At 41.1% G+C, this 24,596-nt stretch overlaps 1 protein-coding gene across 3 annotated transcripts in view; it reads left to right on the forward strand.

Annotated features, from left to right (window-relative positions):
* Nucleotides 1-23,652, forward strand: part of FAM222B (family with sequence similarity 222 member B) — a 41,508-nt gene extending 17,856 nt beyond the window's left edge. The window contains exons 2-4 of one of the 3 annotated variants that reach the window (XR_010392274.1): nt 12,400-12,527; nt 18,121-22,337; nt 23,521-23,652. Coding sequence is in view for 2 of the 3 variants with exons in the window: in XM_064523265.1 (XP_064379335.1) it covers nt 12,446-12,527; nt 18,121-19,703 (1,665 nt within the window). In the remaining variant the exon portion in view is untranslated. Of the gene's footprint in view, nt 1-12,399; nt 12,528-18,120 lie in introns of all 3 variants that reach the window. The other 2 variants (XM_064523265.1, XM_064523267.1) reach the window with 2 other exon arrangements.
* The last annotated feature ends 944 nt before the right edge of the window (nt 23,653-24,596 follow it).

The following is a 24,596-nucleotide window of genomic DNA, read 5'->3' on the forward strand; positions in this document are numbered from 1 at the left end:
ATTTCAAAGGCAATCTCTTGACATGCTCTAGCGGTCTGGACCTGAGTACTTTCTTTTCTCAGTCCAAAGAAAGCAGCGTGTTTTGCACCTTTCTCTGTATCAGCAGTTACAATCTGCATTGGCTTTTATCTGCATCAAAAGACAAATGGAAGAGAGCGAGACACTGCAGAAATGGGAAACAGACTTGCATGTGCAATGGAAATATATAATCCTTCAGTTCAAGCTAACACATGGAATACAGAACAATTGCTGTATTGGGTGTTTGTAGCCCATAATTCCAGGAATGTGACTTTAGATTTTAGGCTTTGAATTATCCACTAAAGGTTGGGTAATCCCCCAGCAGTTAATACCAACATAAAATTTTCTGTGGTGTCAAGCCTTTCCTCCCAAATGCTATTTTTTTGCATATGCCAACTACCAAAGCAACACTCAATTTGAGAAATTAGCATTCCAACAGTCCGTAAGCACTTTATTTTTATCTGCTTTGTGAGCAGCTGAACACATGTCCAGACTGAAATACACTGTGATGCTGCTTCCCGGTGTGCTTGTGAGCGCTGCTCGGCAGCAAGCAGAGGTGCAGAGGCTCCCAGCAGTGCAGGCTTTGTAGAATTTAGAGCTTTGTCCAGTGTCCTAAAAATGCAGCCCGAACTTCGGTTCTGTAAAAGCACATCTGCAGATCTCCCGCTGGACTGCATCGCAGGATGGAGGATCCCCACTAAGCCATAGATTGTACGCTGTTCCTCAGCTAAATGAGAGTTCTGGTTGGTGTCATCCGTATCAAAATCAGAATTGTGTCTGATGGCATTTTTAATTTGGTGGCATGCATTACGTTTTCAGAGCAGTGCTTTAAGCGAAGTGTGTATTTCTCTCTGCATTAAGAAGTCAGATTCAGCTATTCAGAACAAGTTGATAAATTACTTTTCATTAAATGTCTGAGTGCCAAGGGGTTCAGTATGTGTTCCAAGAAAAAACACATTAATTACAGCTTCTGTAGAGCATTTATCAATCAAATAGTTAAAAACAGTGCTAACGCAGTTAATTGAAGGTAGAAAAATGTACTTTTTAATATATTGACTTTAGCTGCTAGCTTGGTTACTTCATGGTTGGAAAGATGAATTGTCTGAAATTAAAATCAAGCAATAGTTTTAGGGTTGCCTAAGTGACTTTCTTCTTTTTGAGTATATGCTTGACCGGAGACTTGTGCAGTATTTAGAGGTTTGTGCTGCCTTTTACTCTGAAATGTATAGTGGATGCCAGAACTGCTCGTGGCTGTTACAATCCCGGTTATTGGGAGCCCGGAATTAGTACAGGTTTGTTTGTGCTGTACTTGCAGTTGAGGTACCGCTGTATGTGCTGCGGTAGCAGTATTTGTTCTTTTTTTCGCCCACGCAGCCAGGTTGTGTTTACCATACAAAGGGATGTCTCATTGACGGTAGTACAGTTACAACTGCATCTGTGTTCTGTCCATACAATTTATTTATTGCCATGTTTAAAAAAAGGCAAGGAGGGAGGGGGAAGGATACACAAAAGCAAACAACAAACTCCTGCTCACCTCTAGTCGATAAGTTTTATTGTGAAATAGGAAGTCTTCTGTGAATGTAAACTTTTGCTAACATGTTTTGTGGCTGCTAAAAGAGTTAGGTGAGATTGCTCAGAAATTTGTTTTACTAGGCCTGCAGACAGAAATCTCTGGCTCTTGTGGTGTGCTGAACTTTTGAAAATGTCTTGCGTGCTTGTGTTGGTTTCCCTGTGGCTATTTTGAACTGTCAGCAGTGAAACTAGCTTGTTTTGGGGCTGCTTGGAAAAGCACTGAGAATAGCAGAGACTTTTTACAGTAGCTCACAAATAATGTATTTCTTGCCTTTTTTTTCTGTTGAGAGGTTATGAAATGGCCTTTGAGTTTCTTGGAAGACTGATATGGAAAGCAGGTTTGTGTCAGTACAAGTCAACAGGACACCAGCACCTCGCTCTAAAGGTTGATGGGAAGGTGCTGTCCCCGAGCAGGGCAGGTTCTGCTCCATCTCTTTTGTATTAATCTGATGTTTTGCATTGTTTTGCTGGCGAATGTTTTTTACCTGTGTTGCAGCTCCTATTTGAGGTTCTTAGAGTGCTTTTCATCTTTATAGGCCTCACAGTGTCTCTAACTAAAGAATCTGGAGCTTTTAAATACTGATATATGGATCTAAGAGTTGATGTGTTCAGGGTCTGGCAGGAAGCTGTGGCACTGCGAGGAATTGGATGTAGATATCCAATTTTGTGTCTTAAATAAAAATCTGGTTTGTAAATAGGTTGTTACAATTTCACCATAGGTGGGACCTTAATTCAGTATCAGAATAGCTAAATACTGAAACAGTCAGCTAGCAGTGTAATTATACAGGTCAGAATGGTATACATACGTAACCAACAAGAACTGAAATTCCTGCCCCAAGTATGGCTGGTTTTCTGTATTCAAAAAGCACAGTAACACCTGTTCTGATAAGACTGAGTCACTTTTTCTCTTAGTATGTGAATTCGGTGTTTTGTTTTGTATGAAGTATAATGCATTCTGCCTAATCTTAATTTGCAAATATTTCTCATTTTCTATTGAATCTATTTTTAAAACAGGACTCGAAGCATATTTTTCAGTATCTAACAAATGTCTGGTTTGTTGTTTGTGTCTCGCATATAGATAAAATTTGTTCCAAGTTAGCTCTGAAAAAATACTTTTTTTGAAAAAATCATCTTGCAAAGAAACAAAAGAAGATAGCTTCTTTCCTCCTTGGGGAACTATCGTATTCTATAACTTCTAATGAGATTTTAAAAGGAAAACCTGTCATTCTTCTGTCAGATTCAGCCACAAGGATTTCTGTAAGTCATGATCCAAACTTCAGTTCTGGGCTTTTATAGAAAGTGTGCGATGAGTGATGATGATAATGATGATCTGTGTGAAGCAGCCACTAGAGAGTGAAGCATTCTGTGTTTCCCTTGCCAATCACGGAGTCTCCTGTTTGCTATAGTACATGAAAAGCTTCATTTTCAGGTCTGGGAAGGTGCGTGGTCCAGTGCTGGTGCAGGAGAAATTGAGAGAGGAATTCTGGATTCTGGCTGAGAGTGGAGTGAGAAAGCACACAGCTCGTGCACGTCCTTTGCGGTAATACAGAGTCCTGAATTACAACCTCGTGCTTCTCCCATACAGCTGACACGTAGGAGAGTTGCACTAACGCTGCTGTAGTGCACATGCTTGCTACTGTTCTTGTGGTTGTATTTGAGTTCTCTCTGCTATGAGGAGAGGGTCAATGTGCATTTTGTTTTCTTATCACTTAAAGGCAGAAGGAAGTTCTGTGTGAGGACGGAGAATGTCTTTGTTAGTGGAAATGTGTGGTTCCTCCATTACGGTCTGTGTTAGCAGCATCCTGTAATTTGATAATCACTTGGCTGTTTCGGGTTTGCTTTGGATGGAAGTTATCTTTGCCAACCTTAATACCTGCATGTTCACGTAAAAACACACACACTCATTTCTAAGTAACCATTTCCTTATTTTATCATAGCTGCTGTGCCATTATAGATGCTGCTCAAGTATGTAGGAAAAAAGTGATTTTACTTTATGTTGAAAATAAAGGATATTTTTGAGGAAGGAATGTTTTTTGCTCTTTTCAATATCTTGTTGAAGAAACTGTTATCTTTGTGAATATTACAGTAACTGTTAGAGTGTGTGTTGCATTTTGAGACTCGGAATATCCTGGACAAGTTATGACTTTGACTATGCTATATTTACCTATCCTGTGATCTTAACTGCTGCAGGTTGTTAACTGTAGCATCCTTTGCTTCCTCTCCTAAATGACTGTGCAGATTTATGCGCTGTGAAACATAACTAAGATAATATCCCAGACTGTCTCTTCATCTCCATTACCTATCAATATAGTATTAAAAACCTTGGAGTTAGAAGTTACTATAGGAAAGGAGAAAGAAAATTAATTAAAGGTCAGAGTGCTTTAGTATAGTGAAAATTCAGAGGAGGCAGGTAAAAAGTTATTCAGGTCACTTTTGAGTACAAGCAGGCTGATTTTCCTATTTCTTCCTGAAGTGCCTATGGTTAAAGTAGTATCTCATCTCTCTCATAACTGACCACTAGTACATATGTTTCAAGCACAGCCAGCAATACTCCTTTGAAGCTTTGGCCAGCCTTGCCAGTCATTCAGATTTGTCTTTTCTACATCTTGCCTTAGCCTTAGAAGAGGTCTGGAACACCTGGCAAGACCTACTTACGTCTGTGTTGTCTATCAGCTCCTGCCACGTTTCAAAATACAGAGTTAAATCTAAAAATAGGCTTAATAAGAGGGGATGGCTTTGAATAAAGTAAAATAAGCCACTGATTTGGGTCATGACAGGGAATTTATATCACTAGTTCTCTCTTCCAGCTTTCTTGAACTAAGGAATTCTGCTCTGTTATGAAAAAAAAGAAAATTAAAAGAAACGTCCATAAATAAATGGAATTTATTTAATATAAATTGTGATCTGTTTCCAGTGCTCCCCTCAGCTGCTTGCAGGATTTTGACCTTGTACGTGTTATGCGATCAGTCAAGGTGGTATTGAATGCTCTGCAGGTTTTAATTTATCTTCGCAGTGTTCTTCAACGGTAGAAAACTGTCATCCAGGACTATCCTTTAAAGAAGGAGCAACTGTGGTCTCGAGTGATTAAATGTTTTACCCAAGATTATGTCAGGAATTTGTGGTGAGCCAGATATTTCACTTGATCTCCTCTATCATAGGCTAGCTCCTTAATCATGAGACCAGTCTTCTATTGTAAATTTGGTCAGAAAAACTAAACCTCTGTAAAAAGAGTGGTGAGCAATTTTTGCCTGTTTCAGAGTGGTTATGTGGCTTCAGTAATGTTTGCAAAGTGCTTTGATATGCTTTGGTGAAGGGCAGAGTGTTAATAATTAAAATTGGAAGGAAGTTCTAAAGTAGTATGGGGGATGACGACCATTTTCTGGTCTGTTAGTTAACAAAAATGCAAAATATAAATGGACGAATCAGCAGGAATTTAGTTTGACGCTCCCTTCCCCCAACCACCTGCATTGGCTGAGTACAAAAAGCAGCTAATTGTCTGCTTTGCAGTAGAGATGAAAGAAGATAGTCCTAGAACAGGAAGGGCTATTGAACTTTATGAAGGTGGTAAATTATCTACATTGAAGACCTTTTGAATTAGTATCTTTGCATACTCAAAAAGTACATTATTTGTTCTGATATTCACAGTGTTTGGGGGTTCGTGAAATAGCATTTTGTGACATGGATATTATGTTTCCGCCTGTGTAATTATGAGGTCAGTAAAACTGAAACTTGTTTTTGAAACTCTACACCTTCGTCCTGTTTGGTTATTGTTAAAGAGTATATTTAGTGAGGACAGGCACCGTTAATAGCTTTATCTTGGCCCAGCTAACTCGCTGTTTGCAGGATTGCACAGTGATTTGCAGTGGGCACACTGTAAGAGCAGCTTCATGTTTGTCCATTTTACTGCTAGCAGTTTCATTTGCAAAGTGCAAGCAGGAGCAGGCTTCTTGCCAGCAACAGCTTCATTCAGATTAGGGCTTTAGTTCAATTATGTCCAATTAACTTTTATTGCAGATAGCAGTGATAATTACTTGCAAGTCAATTTTTTGGCTGTGGTTATCCCAAGGCTAAAGGCTGCGCTTGATGGATTTTAATAACTGAAGTGACGTATAGCTTTTCCTCTTCTTTTTTTTCCTTCTTTAGGCCTCAATTAGATGAAAGGTCAGAAGCTATGTAAAAATCCATCTTACAATTAAAGCCAACTGTTCTGTTCTTCGGCAGATGCGTAGTATTATGTTTTAAAAGAATCTGTTGGCACCAACCTAAAAAATAACGTTTTAAACTCTAAGATTGTAACCTTGAGCTTGCTGCTGCTTTATCCAAAGAGTGGGTTTGATGGACCTGATGTCGTGTGTGGTGGTACCTGCCTGCTTTGAGCCGAGAGCTGCAGCATTGGCTTTTTTACTGCATTACATCCTGTTCAAAATTGCCAACCGAGGGCCTTTAGTGGTAGCCTTTGGGCCTAAGGAGTGTGATATAAGCAATATTCTGTTTAAGTGCTGTTACCCTAAAGCTTCTTCATTTTCTTCCTTGTTGAGCATTGCTGTCCTGGCTTGGGGAAAAGAACAGAGCTATACTTCAGCAGGTGCATTCCCTCTCTAAGAGCAGGCCATAAATTTAAATTCTCTTTGCCTCCCGGTCCAAACTGTTTAATTTTGTTGCCTGAGTAACATTATAAATGGAGGTCAGACTAAAAGGTGAAGTGGTTTACAAGCAAAATCGTAGTTAATTAAACTGCAAGAAGCAAAAAATGATTTTGATTGAAACTGTTGCAGGGATCTACAAAGGGTCCATCTGAATTCGCAGTGCCAAAAGGGTCTGGGTTGGTAGATGCTGACAATGCACTTCGCTTGATACAAAAGGCGACTTTCTATTGTTCAGTGCTCCTATTTATTTGCCCCCAAATACACTTGATGCTATTGTGATTTATTGCCATTTCAGAAGACTACCTCTCTGCACGTTATTTTGCAGTTTTCCATTTATAAAGCATTAGAAGGATATGATACCAGCTGGTGATGAACGCAGTGCTGGTTTGGTAATTTTTTATAGGAAACGGTAAGGTTTCTCTCTGGCTTTGCAGCAGTCCTGTGCAAGTAGACGATCGAGTAAATGCCCGAGAACAGAGGGTGTTAAAAGGCTAGAGAAAGGCAGGAAGCCTGCAAGATCAGTCAGTGCTGTCAGCCCAGACACTATCAAGGGAGGCATGGCTGAGTGAAGAAATTATATTGAACACTGAGGTTGGCAGGGGGTTCAGCATGTGCAATTGACATGAACAAATTTTTAAAAACCCTAGATTTTAGGTTACTTTGGGAGAGGGAAAAGGAATGAGTCTCATTTGGTCTTGAGCAGCCTGCCGGGGGGTAAATGAGACACTGAGTTTCCCTTGGAGCATGAAAATTGGCCCGGATTCAATTATGTTTCCTGGCAAGCTCCTATAAACATTTGTACCAAAGACACTTTACAACCCCAGTTAGTTTTTGTTTTTGTTTGGAGCATTTATATATGCTGAACTTGGAATGTGCAGCGTGTGCTTTGGGTTTGCTATAAATACTGTCAATGATTATGGAATTTCACGTGGCTACCTTGTGAATAATAAGGAGAAGTGAAGCATATCAGTCAGCTGTAAGTACTTAACAACCCTCGCACGGCTTACGGGACCCCAGGGTGCTGGAAACTTGGAATAGTTTGGAGCTTTCCTTTTGTGTGGGTAGATGCTCCTGCTTCCTCTAGTCCCCAAGCTTTGTGAACGGGTCTGCAGTTAATCTTGGAATTTCAAACATTCGTGTTTACTTTCATGAATCTAACTTTAGACTTCACCAGCTTGCTTTCGTCTAAACCAGCTCAGTTTCCCATATTTCACTGGCCGGGGATGGTTTGTGGGGAGTGTTTCCTTTGTGTGCTTACCCCATAAGGCCTCCTGAGAGCTTCAGACACTGCTGTATTTAAAAACTTGGCAATAACTCTGAATATGTGGTCTGTTTATATAATGATAAAACTTGTGTTAGAGTATTAAAAGTTTCCTAGCTGTATTGAGTTGCCTTACATCTAGGATTTACTCTGGGTTGCAAAAGTCTCCCCTGGCCTGGGGAACATTTGGTCAGGCAGAGACAATAGTAAATCTTGAATATCAGCCAGAAAATAATACCCATGTTTTTAGAAATTTATTCAATACAGACAGACAATCATGATGAGTTTTGCTGAAACTGATTCTTAGCTGTGTAGGGAGGATTTCCCTATGCAGTGGGTAAAGGTGAGTTTTTCAGTCTTCCCCCGTGACCCAATAACTTTGGTAGCGAGAGAAGTCCCTCTGAAAACCACTGCAGGATGCACAGCGCTACCAAGACCAGAAAAATACACGGAGATGGAGGTAAGGCAGAATGTAACAAATGCAGGGATGTTGTAATTATCCCCAAACCAAGTACTATAAATCCCTGTTATGTTTAACATGTTTTGATTTAATATTAATAAATCTTAGGAGAAAAAATCTGTTTCTGTGCCAAACAATTTTGTAGCGAGTCCTGCAGTACCTGTGCTATTAGATTATATCCTACAGCCAGATAAGATTAAAATTGCTCCAAAGAGGGACATTTATTTATTTATTTATTCTAATGATTGGTTTTCTCTAGAAATGTACTCATATATATATATTTTCAAACTGCTTGTACTCCAGACAGCTCATTACACTGCCTTTGGTGGTATGCAGAATCCCGTCAAAAAACAATAAAACTTAATTTGCCACTCTAGTAGAACAGCAAATTAACCAAGGTTTTACAGCTGCCCTCCGTTGCTGGGTGCCCTAGCTTACTGGTCAGCTTAGTCTCCAGTTTAACTGGTTTAGGTGACAGAGCTGGCGAGTCTGGCAGAATGCAAGAAGAACACGGTTGCTACCTCACTGTGCCAGTTCCCGTTCCCAGGCGCACGGAGAGGGCTGCTTTGCAGGCACTGGTGCCCACACAAGTTGCAGCCATGGAGCCGAGTCTGTCGGTGAGAATTCTTGACGTGCCACGTTCAGTTTATCTCCTGCTCTGGACTAATTAGGAGCAATAATAGTGAGCGCGAGCGAGGATGATGGGCTGAACTGCCTTTGTGCCAGGACCCTGAGCTGTTGACCCGAGACAGAGTGTAGAACAACAATCTGAGAGAGCCATTAATGCCTACCTTAATCCCAAATACAGTTTATGCAGAGGATTTTAGTTCATTTTAACTGTCTGTTTTGTCTGAATTGGCTGCACTAGTTCGTGCTGAAGATCATTCGGGACAGAAAAAAGAAGAAATCAGGTGCTGAGTATTTTAAAGGGAATAATTGTTAATTAATTTCTAACCAGAACTAATGGACTTACTTGTAAAGATATTTGAAATGCATTTGTTTTCAAAGACTGAGATGTAGGTTTGGAAAAGCTATACTAATTTCATAGAGAACAAAAATTGGAACAGGATTTTAATTATAATAAGGAATTCAGTGATAGCACTATGGTCATCATTTCTGTGCAAGTCTGAATTTCTTTTTTTAATGCTCAGCAGTGACCTAGATGACTTCAATTTGATTATTGCAAATCAGGCTAAGAGAATGATTTTATGCTTCCACTTAAAATGATTTTTGTAAGTCACATACTTCCTTTAAAATTATTATTGTCACCCCAATCTTTCATGAACCTTTGGCATTGCCTAAAATGATTATCCGCCTGCAGGAACAACTCACCTTTATGGCGCTCTCTAAAATATTACCTTCCATATTGGAGATAAAGCAAAATTCTGACTTCTGTAAATATATGTTTTGACCTTCAAGACAGTACTGCTGTCTTATCACAGAAGCCTGGGTATTCTGAGTTGAATGCTTTGACCACTCTTAATCACTTGTTCTCTCTCTTAATGTGCTATTATTCTGTTTATTGCTGTGTGTGTGGCACTGAGTCTCTCTGTGGCACTTCAGCAAGAGGCTTACTCAGAAGAGTCGCAGTGTTCAGACTATAATGAATGCTAATGACTAAGCAGGTGAGCAAATCCTCTGCATATCTTCCTGTAGGAAATGCTACTTGTTCAGTCAAAGAGTGCTTTTATTGCTGTGCTGTGCTGCAGAGTTGCTTTTCTCTCTTTTAGGGCTGTACATGAAACAGTCATCAGTTAAGTAATATTTTAGATACACTCAGCTCTTTGTGGCCATGCAGTGATGTAAAGTAATGCGGGATTGGCATCAGATATCAGTAGAGTAAAGGTTGGATGCTCAGATGAATATGATAATGATGTGATCTGATGATTTTGTGACTACAGTGAAGGCTCTTAATTTTGTTTGTCTGCTTTTCACTGAGAGGTAGGTTCTTGGTTTTGCTAGTCTTCCGAAGTTGATGAAATAAGGAAAAAAGGAAAATGCCTTTTTTTTTTTTTTTTTTCCTGCTGACTCTGGGTGTTTCTGTTGCTTACTCAGGTAAAGCTCTGGCAACTTAGTGTTTTTTGTCTTCTCCTGATGAAAAGGAGTTGGATTCTTGTTTTGTCTTTTGGGTCTTGCTGGGCATAATTTGGGGCAAGAAACTGCTAGCCGCAGGATGTTTGCAAAGTTTTCGCTGGATACTGCATCCTTATAGTCATGAATAAATCTCAGCTTTAAAGGGCAAGTAACTTTTCTGTTCCTAAAACAAATCCTTTAAGTTGTGAATATGTTAGGACATCAGTGTGTGTTTCTGAACACCTCTTAGGAGACTTTGAGAGCTCCACCTCTTACAGACTGTGAAAAGAAAACCCAGGTTTAGACTTGGAGATTTTACAGCTATGAATCTGCAACTTCTGGCAATGCAAATGGTTATTATCTCTTAGTGGTTAAACGAAGAATGAATGTAAAGTAATTCTGTTGGTGGTGGGCATTGTCCAAACTCTGCACTGCTTGGTGCGTTCAGCTGGTTTGATTCTCACTGAACTCTCTGACGAGCTGTTAATTGCAAGGGATAGTGCGAATGAGGCTGGGCTTCGGTAACGAACAATAGCAGAGAGTTATCAAGCTAGCTTTCGGTGTCCAAAATTATTTTTAATTGCTAGTCACACTGGCACCCAGCTTGCTTGGTCAACAGTGCTTGGTCATCTTTAGAGAGCATTTATTCCATGGAGATGCAGACATTTTCATGAATTAATATTTGCACAAGATTCCTTGGTAGTTGGTTTTGATCAGCCTTTGCGTATTGAACCAAGGAGGTGCATGTAAACAGGGAAGTTAATGAATTGTATGTGAGGAGTAATTGCTGCTGTGTGGGTAAGCTTTAAGGCCGTGCTATTTGCAGCGTTTGGTGTACATATTCCTTGAACATTCTGACTTGTGACAATGATCTGAGGTTAGGCTCGAAGTTAAAGGCTTTAAAACTTCTGTTCAGAGAAGTCAGCTTTTGGAGCATTCTGGCATTTGCTGCAGAAATATGATGGCAATTGTGCTTTCCAGAACAGAGTCTTAACTTTCCTACCCTGGGTGTAATTGGCTCTTAAATGTGAAAGGCTTCACATCATTTTATGCAATGGTAACCAGTATGATTCTTTTGAAAGTTGCCTCTGCAGGGTTTCTTCAACTCTGGCTTCTTGTGTCAGTCTCAAGCTTTCTGCTTCACCTGTTAGGATCTTTGAAAGCCTCTCCAGTTGCTTTAATTAGGGTTTGTGAAACAATGGCTAAAATTAAACCAGTCTGCAACTTTTGAAGTCTTCAATCCTTTCTCAGTTTCAGGGACCATATAAAAATCCTGAGCTGTTTCTAGTTGTTCCTTAGGCATCTTGGCAAAAGCACTCTTTGTATAACTGGCATTGATGCTTGCAGAGATCTGGGCAAGGAAGAGAAGTCTACTGATTTCTCCGGCTTAGTTAAGCCACCTCATTTTCCAGAGCTTTCGAAAGTGCTCATGGCTGGCTGTGTCTTGTGCGTGTCCCAGGAGCTACAGTAAAGGGGATTTGAACAGGGGGTTGGACCAGATGACCTCTAGAGGTCTTGTTCCAACTAAAATTTCTCTGTGATTGTAATCCCAGTAATGTTGGGAGACTTTGAGCCAGAGGTAGCTTTTGTTGCTGGAAACACACAACCCCCCCCCCCCTTGTATTCATAAGCTGATGATGGGATTTGAGGGTAGCTGTGCAGTGTTTATGTATAAAGATGCTTTAGTGCTTCGTGCATTCATTTTGAGGTTTAATTTCATAAATTCTGAAACTCCGGAATGCAGGATGGTCGATCCTCTGAAATTTCTTTATGTAGAAGCTATGTCTGACAGTTTATCCGAGGGCTGCACAGATAACTGAAGGCTTGTATAAAATAAAGGAAGTTGTAGCCATTCATCTTTCACACTAATGGACCACAGAAATTACAAGGTGGAGCGTGCAGCTTAATCTTGCCACAAGGCAAAGTGCTGCATGCTATGCCTTTTTATTAAATGTAAAAGAGCAGTTGACAGGATTTTTCCAGTGAACCTGCTTTGGCTATACCTGGTAGATAGCCAGTACATTTCAATATATAGTAAAATGAATGTTAGTGGTTTCTTTACCGTTCATAATAACTATCTTTGAAATTTGAGGACAGTTATGGATTATCCTCTGTGTCTCAAACAGCAGAGAAGTGAGAAAGGCCTGAGTTACATGTCAGTTTTTAAGTGTGTCAGTCACATAGATGAGCCACTTTGTGAAGCATCTCCATTGTTGTCAGGAGGCTCAGTGAGGGCAGTACGTGAAGGGCCAGGCAGTGGTTGTGTATCTTCGCTTGGTCAGGCCTCAACACCCAGATGGCTCTTTGCCTCTTTCTTTTCTGTGTTCCTCCTTGTATTATAACTTTGAATTGTCTCTCTGTTGTTGCAGTGTGCAGAGGAGTGAATGCCCCATGTTGTGTTAGTGCCTGTCTGCCATGCTGGCCTGTCTGCCAGGACCAGGTGACCTCTCCTTTCAGCTTCTTTCTTACACGCAGATGAACACTGGACTTCAGAAATGTGAGTGACGTTTTGTCTGCAGGATGTGGTTAACTGTTAAATCTGGCACTGGTACAGCTGTGAAATAAACATTTAGGATATAGTGGAAAAAGTATTTAATGTTAGAGTCTTTGCTTTGTTACGCCTTCAAGGCATCCATCACTGATGGCCATGAGAAATAGCTGTGAAGGTTCACGTGTGTGCTGCAAGCTCTCTCCCTCGCCACCCCCTGGCTTTATAAAGGTTAATTTTAACCGTAGCAAGACAAAATGCAAGCAAAGTTTCTGTGAGATTCTTGCCTCCTTGGTAAAAACATTTTGTACCAATAGTGTGCCAGTTGACTTGCTTCTGAATACAGCTTTTTCCTGGCTCTTTCATTTCCATGAAATGGAAACCAATAAAAGTTAGCTCAGGCTAATGCAAACCTGTCGAGGTCAGTTCTGTTGTTCTACCTAGCTGGGGCATATACTGCAAATATTAGTGATCTAGCCCAAATTACTAATGTTCAAAGTTTCTGACTTCTTTCTGCTGTCTCTTTGGTGCCTCTGAAAATGTCTGCAGAGTACTATAATAATTCATTTTTGATCACTTCAGTAATTCTTTTGATGGTTGAACTGGTATTTTAAAGAAGAACTTGTGCTTGGGAACACGTGCCTATTTGCTAGAGATTTTTTTAAATATTACTCTGTCTTTCCTTCTTTAACACTGCAGTTGCACCCTGATTGTTTAGCTGAAATTTCAGAAATACCAAGGTTTATGCATAAGATCTGCGTACTTGGTTCTTAGGGCTGTAACTTGTCTCTTGCATTTGAAGTGGGCATTTAGGAAATTTCTATAACTTCAGTTTGTTGATGGAATCATTGATGCTCTTTAAAATCAAGTAATTTACACTCCAGTTACAGCTAAATTGTTAATACATTAAGATTTGTGTCACGCTACTGAAAATAGCTAAGATAATACTGCAGTTAAGGGTAACATTCTCAAAGTGCTGGACCTGCCAGAAGTGATGGAAGCTCTTCAGGTACAAATGTGTGCTCCCCCACAGTACTTGAATAGAATTTGTGACACTCCATGGGCTTCTAATTGTAATGACACTTGTGGTATTTGTAGAAGTCTTTGCTCACAAAAAGACTTCATTAGATGGCACGAAGGTAGGCCTTCGCCCCTTTTCCTTTTCCAGCATGGGTTTTGCTGGCCAAAACATGCTTAAATATTCAGAAGATGGACCGTTGTTGTGACAACATGCCTAGGTTCTTGCATTGCATAAAGTTTCTTCAGTGCATTGGAAAGGATTCTGAGAGCGAAAACTGATACAATCCTCTGGTTTGTATGAGGGTCATTGTGCATAATTCAGGTATTTGTTAGTCATGCATCTTACAAGGCGATGTGCTAGTACCTGGGCGGTTTTTTAACCTGATGATACCTGACGTTCTTTCCAAGAACTGCTCATCTCCATGCTGAAAGCATTGTTCTGTCTTGTTTAGTGAAGAATTTAAGGCGCTGCATTTAAAAGAATTTAGGACATAAAGTAGCTGGCAGGCACTTGCTGGTGGTGGTAATGCTTAGCTGTTCCAGTTTGTTCTGATTTATAGGGGAAATGAAACCGCTCATACAGACCTTGCCCCCCCCCCCACTGCAGATGTGTGTAAGATTAATTGGTACATTTCTCTACGTACTGTATATGCACAAGTAGTCTAGCCCCTGGCCAGAGGAAAGCTGCGTTAATGAGCATTTTTAATGAACAGTGACTTGTGACTTTTGATTGGGGGTTGGAAGAGGACCTTAATAGTGCTGTTCCTGTTATAAAAGCCACAGAATGCCACCTGATAGCCTTTATTCAGTCTCTTGGTGTTTGTTTTAATAATTTTTAAGTGTAGTTTTCAGGATCAGACTCTTTTTTTCATGCCTAAAAATCCACATTACTTCAATTACCTTTTTTTTTTTTCCTTATCCATTTTGAAATAAGAGGCTTTTTTTCTTAAAGATAGTCTGTGGAGTAGGAGTTCTGTAGACGAATATACAAATATTTTTCCTTTTGGAATTGACCACTAAGGGACTGACTCCGTATTGATATTCTTTCCTTTCTTCCAGTGACCTAGATGTAAATCCGTGAAGTCAATCAGAATGCTTGAGGCAAGACTGTACGGGCAATTTTCATAGCTATGGTTGGATGTAGTGGTGGTACCACAGGGCCTTGGAAGAAAAAGGTTGATTTGTTTTGATAGTGGTACAAAGTCAAGGCGAAAGGTTTTCTTGGGGAGCTTTTGTAGTGGGGGAAGAAAAGAGCAGGTTGAGACTGAAGACAGATTCATCAACTAAAATTAACTCCTTTCTAAGGGTTGAGGGCTCTTTCAGTAAAGCCTGTAGAGAAACTGCCGCAGTTGAGATTTTTGTGCAGGAGATGGGCACAGCTGTTCTGTGCTTGTCCCAGTGCAGATGCTCTGATTAGGGTAAGAATCCTGAAGGTCTGTTTATTTAATTTTAATGAAAATTTAACCATAAGCAATTTTAAAAGCTGTGGGTTTTAAAGCCTTAATGTAAAATGCACTTAAGAGAAGATATTACATCAGTGCTGAGGTGAGGCAGAAAAATACATCTCATCTGACAACAAAAATAGCTCCGGTGTGGTGCCACACATACAAGAATGTGAGCAGATGAATTGATAGCCCCAGCATTAGCTGGAGCATGAACTTGGAGCTCACCAGTGTATTGGGGTGTGCATAGCTTTACCCTATAGTCAATAGGAAATAATTTGAGGCAGGTTACTTTTCAGCAAAAGTATTCTGCCTCGTGTGTACCTAACGATAGCTTTGTGGAGCTCATCCCTTAGCTTTTTTAACGTAATTTGTTCCTCTGCCATCCTCCTAATCATTTTATGGCCTGATGCAGAATTCTTGGCCACAAATTATGCCCGTATACACAGTTTTCTTTAAATCTATTGTAGCTATTTTTCCATTCGCTTAGTTACCTGACCTAATTGTTATTTATTGGTTTGTAGGATATTCTTGATCACCCATTAATGCCTTTTTCCTTTCTGATAATTTTTTGTTAACTATTTCAGTCACTGAGCCTTGCATATGGAAATAGTAATGAAGCACATTTTAAAGTGTGTTGGGAGGAATGCAACATCTTGATCAGGCCTAAGTAGAATGGCTGAGTTAGTTCATAAGAGAAGCATGATCTTAGATGTACACTGAAAGAGGTCAGTTTGAAATGGTGGCTGGTTTCAGAAAATCATGTCCAAGGGATCTTAAAGATGGTTTAGCATTTGATAGGATACTGAATTTGATGTTGGTATGTTTTTTCAAGTTGGCTTGAGGGGTTATTTTCACTCTTCAAAGGAAGGAGTTCTTTCAGATTCAGGATTACAGATGTGCTTTAACTGATAGATGCAATCTGTTCAATCATTAATATTTTAGCTTTTTTCTAAAAGGTTCCACTGCAGTTCAGGTATAGTAGAAAAATAAATGCTTGAGTAAAAGAATATTTAGTATCTCTTTGCTGTTCATGTTTACCACGTAATTTGTTGTTGTGGCTATAGAAGCCTAAACCAGGCTAGGAAATTTGGATGGGAAAGATGTTTTAAAATATCTACCTCATTTTTCATCTAAAAATAGAAGCTTTATCTGAAAATGGTCACGTCTCACATAAACCGTAATATAGAAAGATATGGGTTCCTTTGCCCAGTGCGGATGGGACTTCTCCAATAGTGTGTTGCACATGGTCATCTATTGGGGAAGAAACAGAACTTAATGAGTCTGGGACAGTGCTAAAAATAAAGCTTGGGGGGCTCGTGATGGCCTTGGTTGTTAAGCCAAAGCAGTACTGGTAGACTGAGTTCAGAGACTCCTCTCTGTTAGGAACAAAGCAGGTCTCTCAAAAAGGAATAGAAACTACCTGCCTGCAGTGGAAGATATGGGGGATTGGAGCAGAAAGGATGTTTAGTTTAATATCAAATGAGTGTTTCCTCTGATTAAGAGAGAGGATGGTATATGCCAATATTTAGACAGCACAGAGAGAGTAAGAGTATAAATGGCAGCGTGGTACGTGCTTTGCTGGAGATGCAAGACGGCCTGCTTGCAAAGCTTCCCATTTCACAAAAAGATATTTTTAATATTTCTATAATTATCCTTTCTTTTGATATCTGCCCTGTTTTCTCTTTTCTGGCCCTTGCTTTCTGAAAGTGAGCTGTCTTGGAGAAGTGGTGATCTCCCTCGCTTGTGAAGACAAGAAGCTACCAGATGCAAAGACAGTGATTGAAAGATGGCTGGTACTTAGGCTTTAGCTGTATCCAGGAGGGTTTTGGAGGCAGTTTGCTTAAAAAAAATCAGAGGTGCATTTTCAAAAGGACCGTTTGCCTGGGAGCATCAAGCTCTCTGCTGGAGCACTTAGATTTTCTTGGGTCAGAGAGCCACGTGCGAGGCAAGGGCGCTCCTGGGCTCTGGAGGAGTTGGCTGCGACGTTTCCCGTTCTTTCAGCCCAGCAGTAGATGGCATGGGAGGCTGAATATTTTAGCAAAGGCGATGGGCAGTTTTTTCAGTGAACTGTTTACAAAGTGAAAAAAATCAAGCAAGAGCAAAATCGGATTGTTGAAGCTGCAAGCCTATATTTGAAGATTATAAAATCACTTCTAAAGTAGTAGTCTTAGAGGAGTTAAGCAGCATAGCTGTGGTAAGGAAACAGCCCAACTCTCTGCTTGGAATAAGATTATAGCTAGAGAGGCACAAGCATTTCCTTTGATTTCTGAAGTTCTTTCCAAAAATATACGTGACCCACTGCTGTTCAAGCTTGTAGGCCAGGTAGGTATCTACTAAATGCAAAGAAGTGAAACCACACCTCTGTCTCCAGAAGGCTTTTGCCTATGTCTGGGGAGTAGGATGCTTTTATTCCTGTGAGATAATCACACAATTTTGTCATTTGATACTAGGATACTGTCCCTAACAAGGTGCCACACTGAAAATTCAGCTGAAGAAGTAATTGCAAGCCATAAAATAATGCATATGTAGCCTCCTTCCATTTGCTAAACTTTGACTAACAAGGACTTCCTAATGGACAAAAAGACTCTCGGCGCTTTCAGATGTCAGCAGCTAGAATAGAACTGAAATTTAAATGGACTTCTTTAGTTGAAGAGCTTTGTATGGTTCCCACCTCAGCATTACATGAGTTTAATGTTTAATTCATAACTTTCTGGTTCCTGAATTAGACGCTAAAGATTTTGAGAATGGCTCGAAGAGTTATGGGGAGGCAGCCTTAAATTAAGAGAATATAAACTAGCCCACCACCGCAAGCAATAATAAATATTGCAAGCTGGAGACAATTCGATGTTTATAGCATGTTACCTGTTTTTGTCCAACTGTAAACATACTCTGATCAAAACATTGGTTTCGTTTTGCCCCTGTAGGCAGGTCTCGCCTTAAGTTGCATTGGGGGTTGTGTTGGTAGCCAGGTAATAAAAGGAATGAGGTACCTGATGTATGATCTGCTGGTCTGGGAAGATGAAGTTCTTGCCGCTTGATTCCCCGGAGGTTTTCTACCCATGTTGTGTAACTTTCTCATCCTGAGGTTGATCCCTTATTTACCAGAGTCAGTATTGATAAATTTCCTTTCTCCGCAGGGGACACTACACAGAAAATGAGATCTGCACAGTATCCTACCCCAGCAGAATTGGATGCTTATGCTAAGAAGGTCGCCAACAATCCACTGACTATAAAAATTTTTCCAAACAGTGTCAAAGTTCCCCAGAGGAAACACATACGCCGTACTGTGAACGGACTTGATACTTCGGGGCAGAGGTACAGTCCTTACCCGTCTCAGGCCACCACGAAGACAGGCCTCCTGGCGATAGTCAAATCTCCAGCAAAAGGAATTATCAAAGACTTTGACGGAACACGCACACGTCTGCTGCCGGAAGCGATGATGAATCCCCCTTCCACACCATACGTTGCACCTAGCACTTTAACCCACCCCCAGGCGCTTGCTCGCCAGCAGGCTCTCCAGCATGCACAGACTTTGCCGCACCCCCAGAGTATACCACAGCCACAGACTTTGCAGCACCCTCAGGGGATACCACAGCCACAAAGCTTACCGCACCCTCAGGGGATCCCGCAGCCGCAGGCGCTGCCGCACCCTCAGAATATGCAGCAGCCGCAGGGCTTGCCGCATCCTCAGACCATGGCACACCAGACTCTGCAGCACCCCCCGAATCCTTTGCTGCAGCCAGGTTTACATGGAAGCAGAAAGATGCCGGATGCAGATGCGCCGCCGAATGTGACCGTGTCTACCTCAACCATTCCCCTCTCTATGGCTGCCACCCTGCAGCAGAACCAGCCACCGGACCTGAGCAGCATTGTGCACCAGATTAACCAGTTCTGCCAGGCCAGAGCTGGCATTAGCACTACCTCAGTATGTGAGGGACAGATTGCAAACCCCAGTCCTATAAGTCGCAACCTGCTTATCAATGCAAGTACCAGGGTATCTACTCACAATGTCCCTACACCCATGCCTTCCTGTGTAGTAAACCCTGTAGATCATGCTGCTGCTGCTATTCCTTCTGCCTCTGTTAATGTGCCCATGGTGAATATTAACAGGGTGCCGTCTGCATACCAGAGTGAAATCAAATCGGTTGCATGGAACCAGCATCAGCTTGCACATCTGCAGCAAATGTGTGGGGATGCTGCTGGGCCTGCTGGACTCGCAGGGAAGCACCCTCAGAGAGAGATTGCAGGGCAGAGTTTTCCTGGCAAAACAAACTACCCTCAAGAACTGTGCATGGGCCAGTCATTCAACTTGAAGCCCCCCATTGAGAAGCCTACACCTTCTCCACCTGTGAATGGATTGCAGGGACCCTTGCCATATACCAACGGGCACTATTTCCAGCCCATATGGAATAACATTCTGCCCACACCGAACAGTGACAGCTCTGGGTCCCAGGACCTTGCCATGCCTTTCCACGGCGGACAGCCAACGGGAGCGCCACTAGATTGTGCAGGAGGAACTCATTACAGAGCTGGAGCTGGTCCGTCCAGCCAGAATAATGTGATGCAGACCATGGATTACCTAAGTGGGGACTTCCAGCAGTCTTGCTTCAGAGATCAGAGCATGGCCGTGCTGGGAAAAGTCCATCGGCCTCCCATGAACCGAGCACCTGAACCAACTGATAGTCGAAATCTTCATATTCAACACCCAGGGTATAGATAGGCTGCAGTCACTTTCACAGACAAAATTATAGGTTTAGTCTTAATTTTAATTAATAAGCAAGGCATTTTTAACTTGCAAACTTGTGTGATCATTATAGTAACCATTGGAAGAAGACATACTGTATATTTAAGAGCTTTGCTTACATGTTATCTATCTCCTTTATGCATCAAATATTTAACATGCCTTTTGTTTCAAAGAATTTCATTACACTACTTCACGCCACAGCTGTTTCCTCACCGCAGAATCCCCTTTGTGCAGCTTTTGCCTTCTGCTTAGTAACTACTTGCTGGACTGATGTTAAGTTGCTGCAGGGTTTCACAGTTGCATCTGTTCGCCAGCTCCTTAAAGAGCTGGTAGGTAGCATAGCTGCTTAAATTTCCATCTCAATTTCCTCTGAAGATTAAGAGCAACAGAATTTGTCAGGAAGCAGGGCTTATTTTCAACTCAAAAGCCCATTTCATTAATGCATTAAACATTGACCATTTGCACTGTCTAGAGGCCTATTTAATTGAAAAAAAAGCCTACATTTGAAAAGAGCTAGCTAGGGGTATATATTTAGACATTAATATAGGAAGAAGCTTTTCTGCTATTTCTTGCAGAGACGCCTGCATTTATCGTTTAGACTTTGTCCAAAGTCGAATGTCTCTGGCAGATTTTTCTGACACTTTTTTGCGGACAGGGTATGGGGGGAGGGGGGAATGGCGGTTTTAGGATGTAGGCAGTGTAGCTGCCTCTCTCCGCATCGTACTTCCCTTCCCCGCTCCCCTTTCGCCGGTGTAAAAGCTAACTTTGTCTGAACCCCTTGCTGCTAGGAGTCTGGCCTTCCTGATGTGAAGTGCCGTTCTGCGGTTTTACTGTGGGAATCCAGACCCACTGACAACTCCAAAAAGGGTTCAGTTGCTTCTCCAGTAGCTAGAATTAATTTCAGGGTGAGGAGACATAACGAGAAGCTTGTCTCCGGTGCAATGAAAGGACACGCGGAGTGACGTGGCATTATCACATTCCAGTAGCAGCACTGATGGAATGAGCAGTGTTTGATCTGAAGTGAAGCTCCAGCCGTGAGACACTGTGGGACTTAGAGACCCATATTCTTCTACATTAAAACGCCACAGTAGATTTAATGGAACAATTCTCTTCTCTGGGAATTAGTGAGCTATTTATAACGTACCTTTTTCCCAGAGTCTTGGTGCCTAACTACTTCTGTTCCTTTCCCACGTCACAGCAGCTAGTTGAGTCGGTGACCAGTAGGACACTAACTATTGGATAACCTCAGCGTCTTGTTTTCTTCAGCGTATTGGAACATACCTTTCCTTTTCGATAGCCAAATTTGTTGTAAGTAGAAAATTTCTCATCTCTGTTAATGAGACTAATACTTGAACATAATGATCACAATCAAGTTTGGAAATTAAAAAAATAAATGCATTGATTCTTTATATGTACACTGGCTAAAAATATTGCTCTACACTGTAACTTTTAAGTGTAATATTTCTGTATGAATGTCGCCTGGTAGTGTGGGTTTGAGTAGCATTGTGTATGGGTGAACCCACTGGCCTCTGCCATTCACTGGCCTCCCTCACAGCCCTTTGAAAAACAAAGCCTTAAGTATTTGCTCCTTGAACTTTCCTTAACGAGCATGGTTTAAAATCTTAAGACATCATACAAAATTAAAAAAAAAAACTTATACAAGTTTTGAAGTGACGTCATAGTTGGCTAGAGATTCTTAAAGTTTTTCGTAAATGGAAAAATTAGAAAACATTTATTTGTATTTTTTTAATTTAGACGTGTAGTTCTGGGCTGTAACAAATATTTAGGTTTCAAAGCTTAGCAGAGTACGTTTTCTGACTCCTTGCGTAAATTAGTACACTTAATCATGTCATTATTTAAATTCTTTTAAGTGTACTATAAACCGTTCTTTAGCGATAACTCTTTAGCAAAGTTAAGCAATTTGACTAAAGACGGATTAAATTATGTGTTGGCTTGTGTTGCCTTATATTTAAAAAGGAAAAAAATGCCTGATTGTGTTATGCCAAATGATAGCAACATGAAGTCCTAATTTATTGTTTATAATCGTATTCCTGCAGTCTTTGTGAAAACTGGTAAATATACATCTATGAAAGAACTAAAATCCTGAGGCTTTTCATGCAATATTTTTCTGAATACATTATATTGGAAGCCAAGGTTCAAGTCTGAAGCTGCTTCCCGTACAGTCTCCCTGTTGTCTTCCCTACCCTACTCCCCAAACTGATCTAGGGCTGTGCTATGACTTTAACATTTCCTGCTAAGTTAGTTACTGTAAGGTGTTCTGCTACCTGAATACATACCTTTTTACTAAATAAAATATTGGCATCTCCTCTGTTCATTAGCCTGCTACAAATATGAACCCAGACTGTTATTTAAAACTAATTCTCCTGCTCTTCCCCTAAGTGGGAGACTGAATAAAACCCCGTGTTGTGGTTATTTGACAAAGTGATTTCAATGCCTAAGTTATAGTAATGTTACTGTTAGCGATGGAAGTACGCTGTGAATTGTTATGATTTGTTCTGCGCTGGCAATTGCAGATAGAGTCACGACCTCTGAGACTTTGCCCTGGTACAGCAGGACTGGGAAGCAAAAATATTCCTAAGACTCATCCAGGTAGGACTTTGCCATTAGTCTGCTTGAAAAATAGGAATCATTTTACTATTAAAATATACTAAAATATATCCTTTTTTGTTCTAGGAGTGAGATTTTTCTTTAAACGCAACCCTTTTCATTTCTTCTGTGGCCTATTGCTAATAGCTTCTCCTTCCTTCTCCTATCCAATTAGATCTTCTACAAAGAGAAATATTAATACTTACCTGCCTGATCTCTAGATACAGCTTTTGAATGCAAACAGTCAATCTGCTACTCGCAGTGGAAGCCCAGCATGAGGCTCCTCTGCGGAGCCACAGCCAGACACGCACCCTTGCTTAGCGTGGTGTCAAAGGGAAGAGCGTACAAGGCTTGAGCCAGAGGCCAGTAGTACCTTTCCATCGGATGTTGCTGTAGGACGGTGCACGTGTGTGTTAGGAGGTGTGCTCTTTTAGAAATGTTTGTCCGTGTTCCTTCAGTTTATTTCACACTCTGGTCCGTGCTGGAGTATTCCGTGTAGAAAGACGAGTAACTTGTTCTAAGGCAAATAATACACTCGGTCCATGCAATACCGAATGCGGCGACAGCTTCCCTGGTCAGCAGAGCACGGACTAGCGCGCGTTCGCTGGCGGGCCGGTTTGTGACCTTCCTGGGCTCTCCCCTGGGACACTGATGCAGATGGTCGCCTTCCTCTGGAGCTTACACCACTGTTTCCATTGCAGCTGCCAGCTTTCCTTTTTTGTTGTTTGTTTTAACTCCACCGAAGGGTCAGTCATTTCATGACTTCAAACTTGAGCACAACGTGTGTTTCCCTGATTGTATGTGGATCCTGGATATTTGCAGGTGACAATTCTGTTCTTTGAGGAAAGAGTAAGGTATTTTCAAATGTTTTTCTCAACCAGTTCTGAACTATTTATGCTGTGTCATCAGCACCGTAATCTGTTCCTTTTACAGTACCACACTGGTACAGCAGAACAGCATTATTTCTGATGGTTTCTAGCAACTCTGTTGCCAGCTGGAGGTTGACATTAAGTAGATCCTAAAGGGATAAACGTGAAAGTGGTGTAAACCTTTCCAAAGGAAGCTTCCATCTCTAACATGTCTTTTCTTTTGAGCAGAAGCTTTGAAGCTGTTAAATCGCAAGCCCAGTTTGTTACAGCCCAAAGTTAACATTTATAAAGACACTTGTGAATTTTCTTTCTTTAAGCTTATGATGTGAAAGATGTCTCCGTGGGACTCGGCCACTCCCGTAGAAAACAAACAGAAATGTTTGCTGGGGCTCACTGTGGAGAGAACTGGGAATTGCTGCTGTATTTCATTAAACCACACACTGATTATATACGCTGCTTCTTATGTGCTACGGGTATGAACTAGAATTCTTTTTTTGTCCGCAGGAAAAATAAAAAGTAAAGCAAAAAAAAAAGAGAGAGAGAGAGACTTGGTCCCTCTGCCCCTTCTGCTGTTTTTATGCAGTGTGAATGAATGAGGCTCGCTTGGCCTGTAGTAATCGATACGTGAAGCCAAAGGCTGTAGAGAATGGGTGTTGCTGGCTGGAAGTTGAACACTTGCTATAAGGGGAATTTGGGGAAGGGTCTCTAAGGGTTTCTGGGTGTGAAATGTGTAGGGCACAGCCAAGATGCTCATGTCCTGTACGAGCACCAAGAAGGTCTGGAAAAACATAATATCATACAAAAACTTGGAGGCAAAAAAGTGCTGAAATAATTATTCAAGAAGTCAGTAGGAGGAGGATTCAAGGAGATGATAAAAAGTCCTGTCAAGGTGAACTTTGAGATATCTCGACAAGAGAGAAGTAAACCTCTCTGTGGAGACAAAGTTTGCGGTGGTCAGGTCTGTGCCATCGCCTCCCGTTGCACGGTACGAGGCGGGCGACTGGCTCCCTCCGCCTGGTCCCCTCTCGCAGTCTGCTTTTCATGTTCAGGAGAAAACCATCTCTGGGATACATAGGGCTGCTCTGGAAGGTTTATCTGGAAGGTTCCTGATGCTGTCATTTAAAATGTTGGCATTAATAACGTGTGTGTAGCAAACTGAATGTTTTGGTTATTAGCATAATAATAAATAAAAAGTTTTAAAAGGAACTCATGTAACATTTGTAGAAGCCTTCCAGAAGATAAGAGCCAAGAGGTTTTTCTTCACTTCATTGTGATCAGGTATCTTTCTTACATGGCTGGTGGCATGTTTTCATCTCCGAGAAAAGAGTGGCAGAACGACTGCTGATTGTTTCAAAATCCATCTCCTCTGGACGTGCTGGAAACACGTGAGTGT

The sequence above is a fragment of the Dromaius novaehollandiae genome, chromosome 19 (genome assembly GCF_036370855.1).
Source record: "Dromaius novaehollandiae isolate bDroNov1 chromosome 19, bDroNov1.hap1, whole genome shotgun sequence".
Lineage (NCBI taxonomy): Eukaryota > Metazoa > Chordata > Aves > Casuariiformes > Dromaiidae > Dromaius > Dromaius novaehollandiae.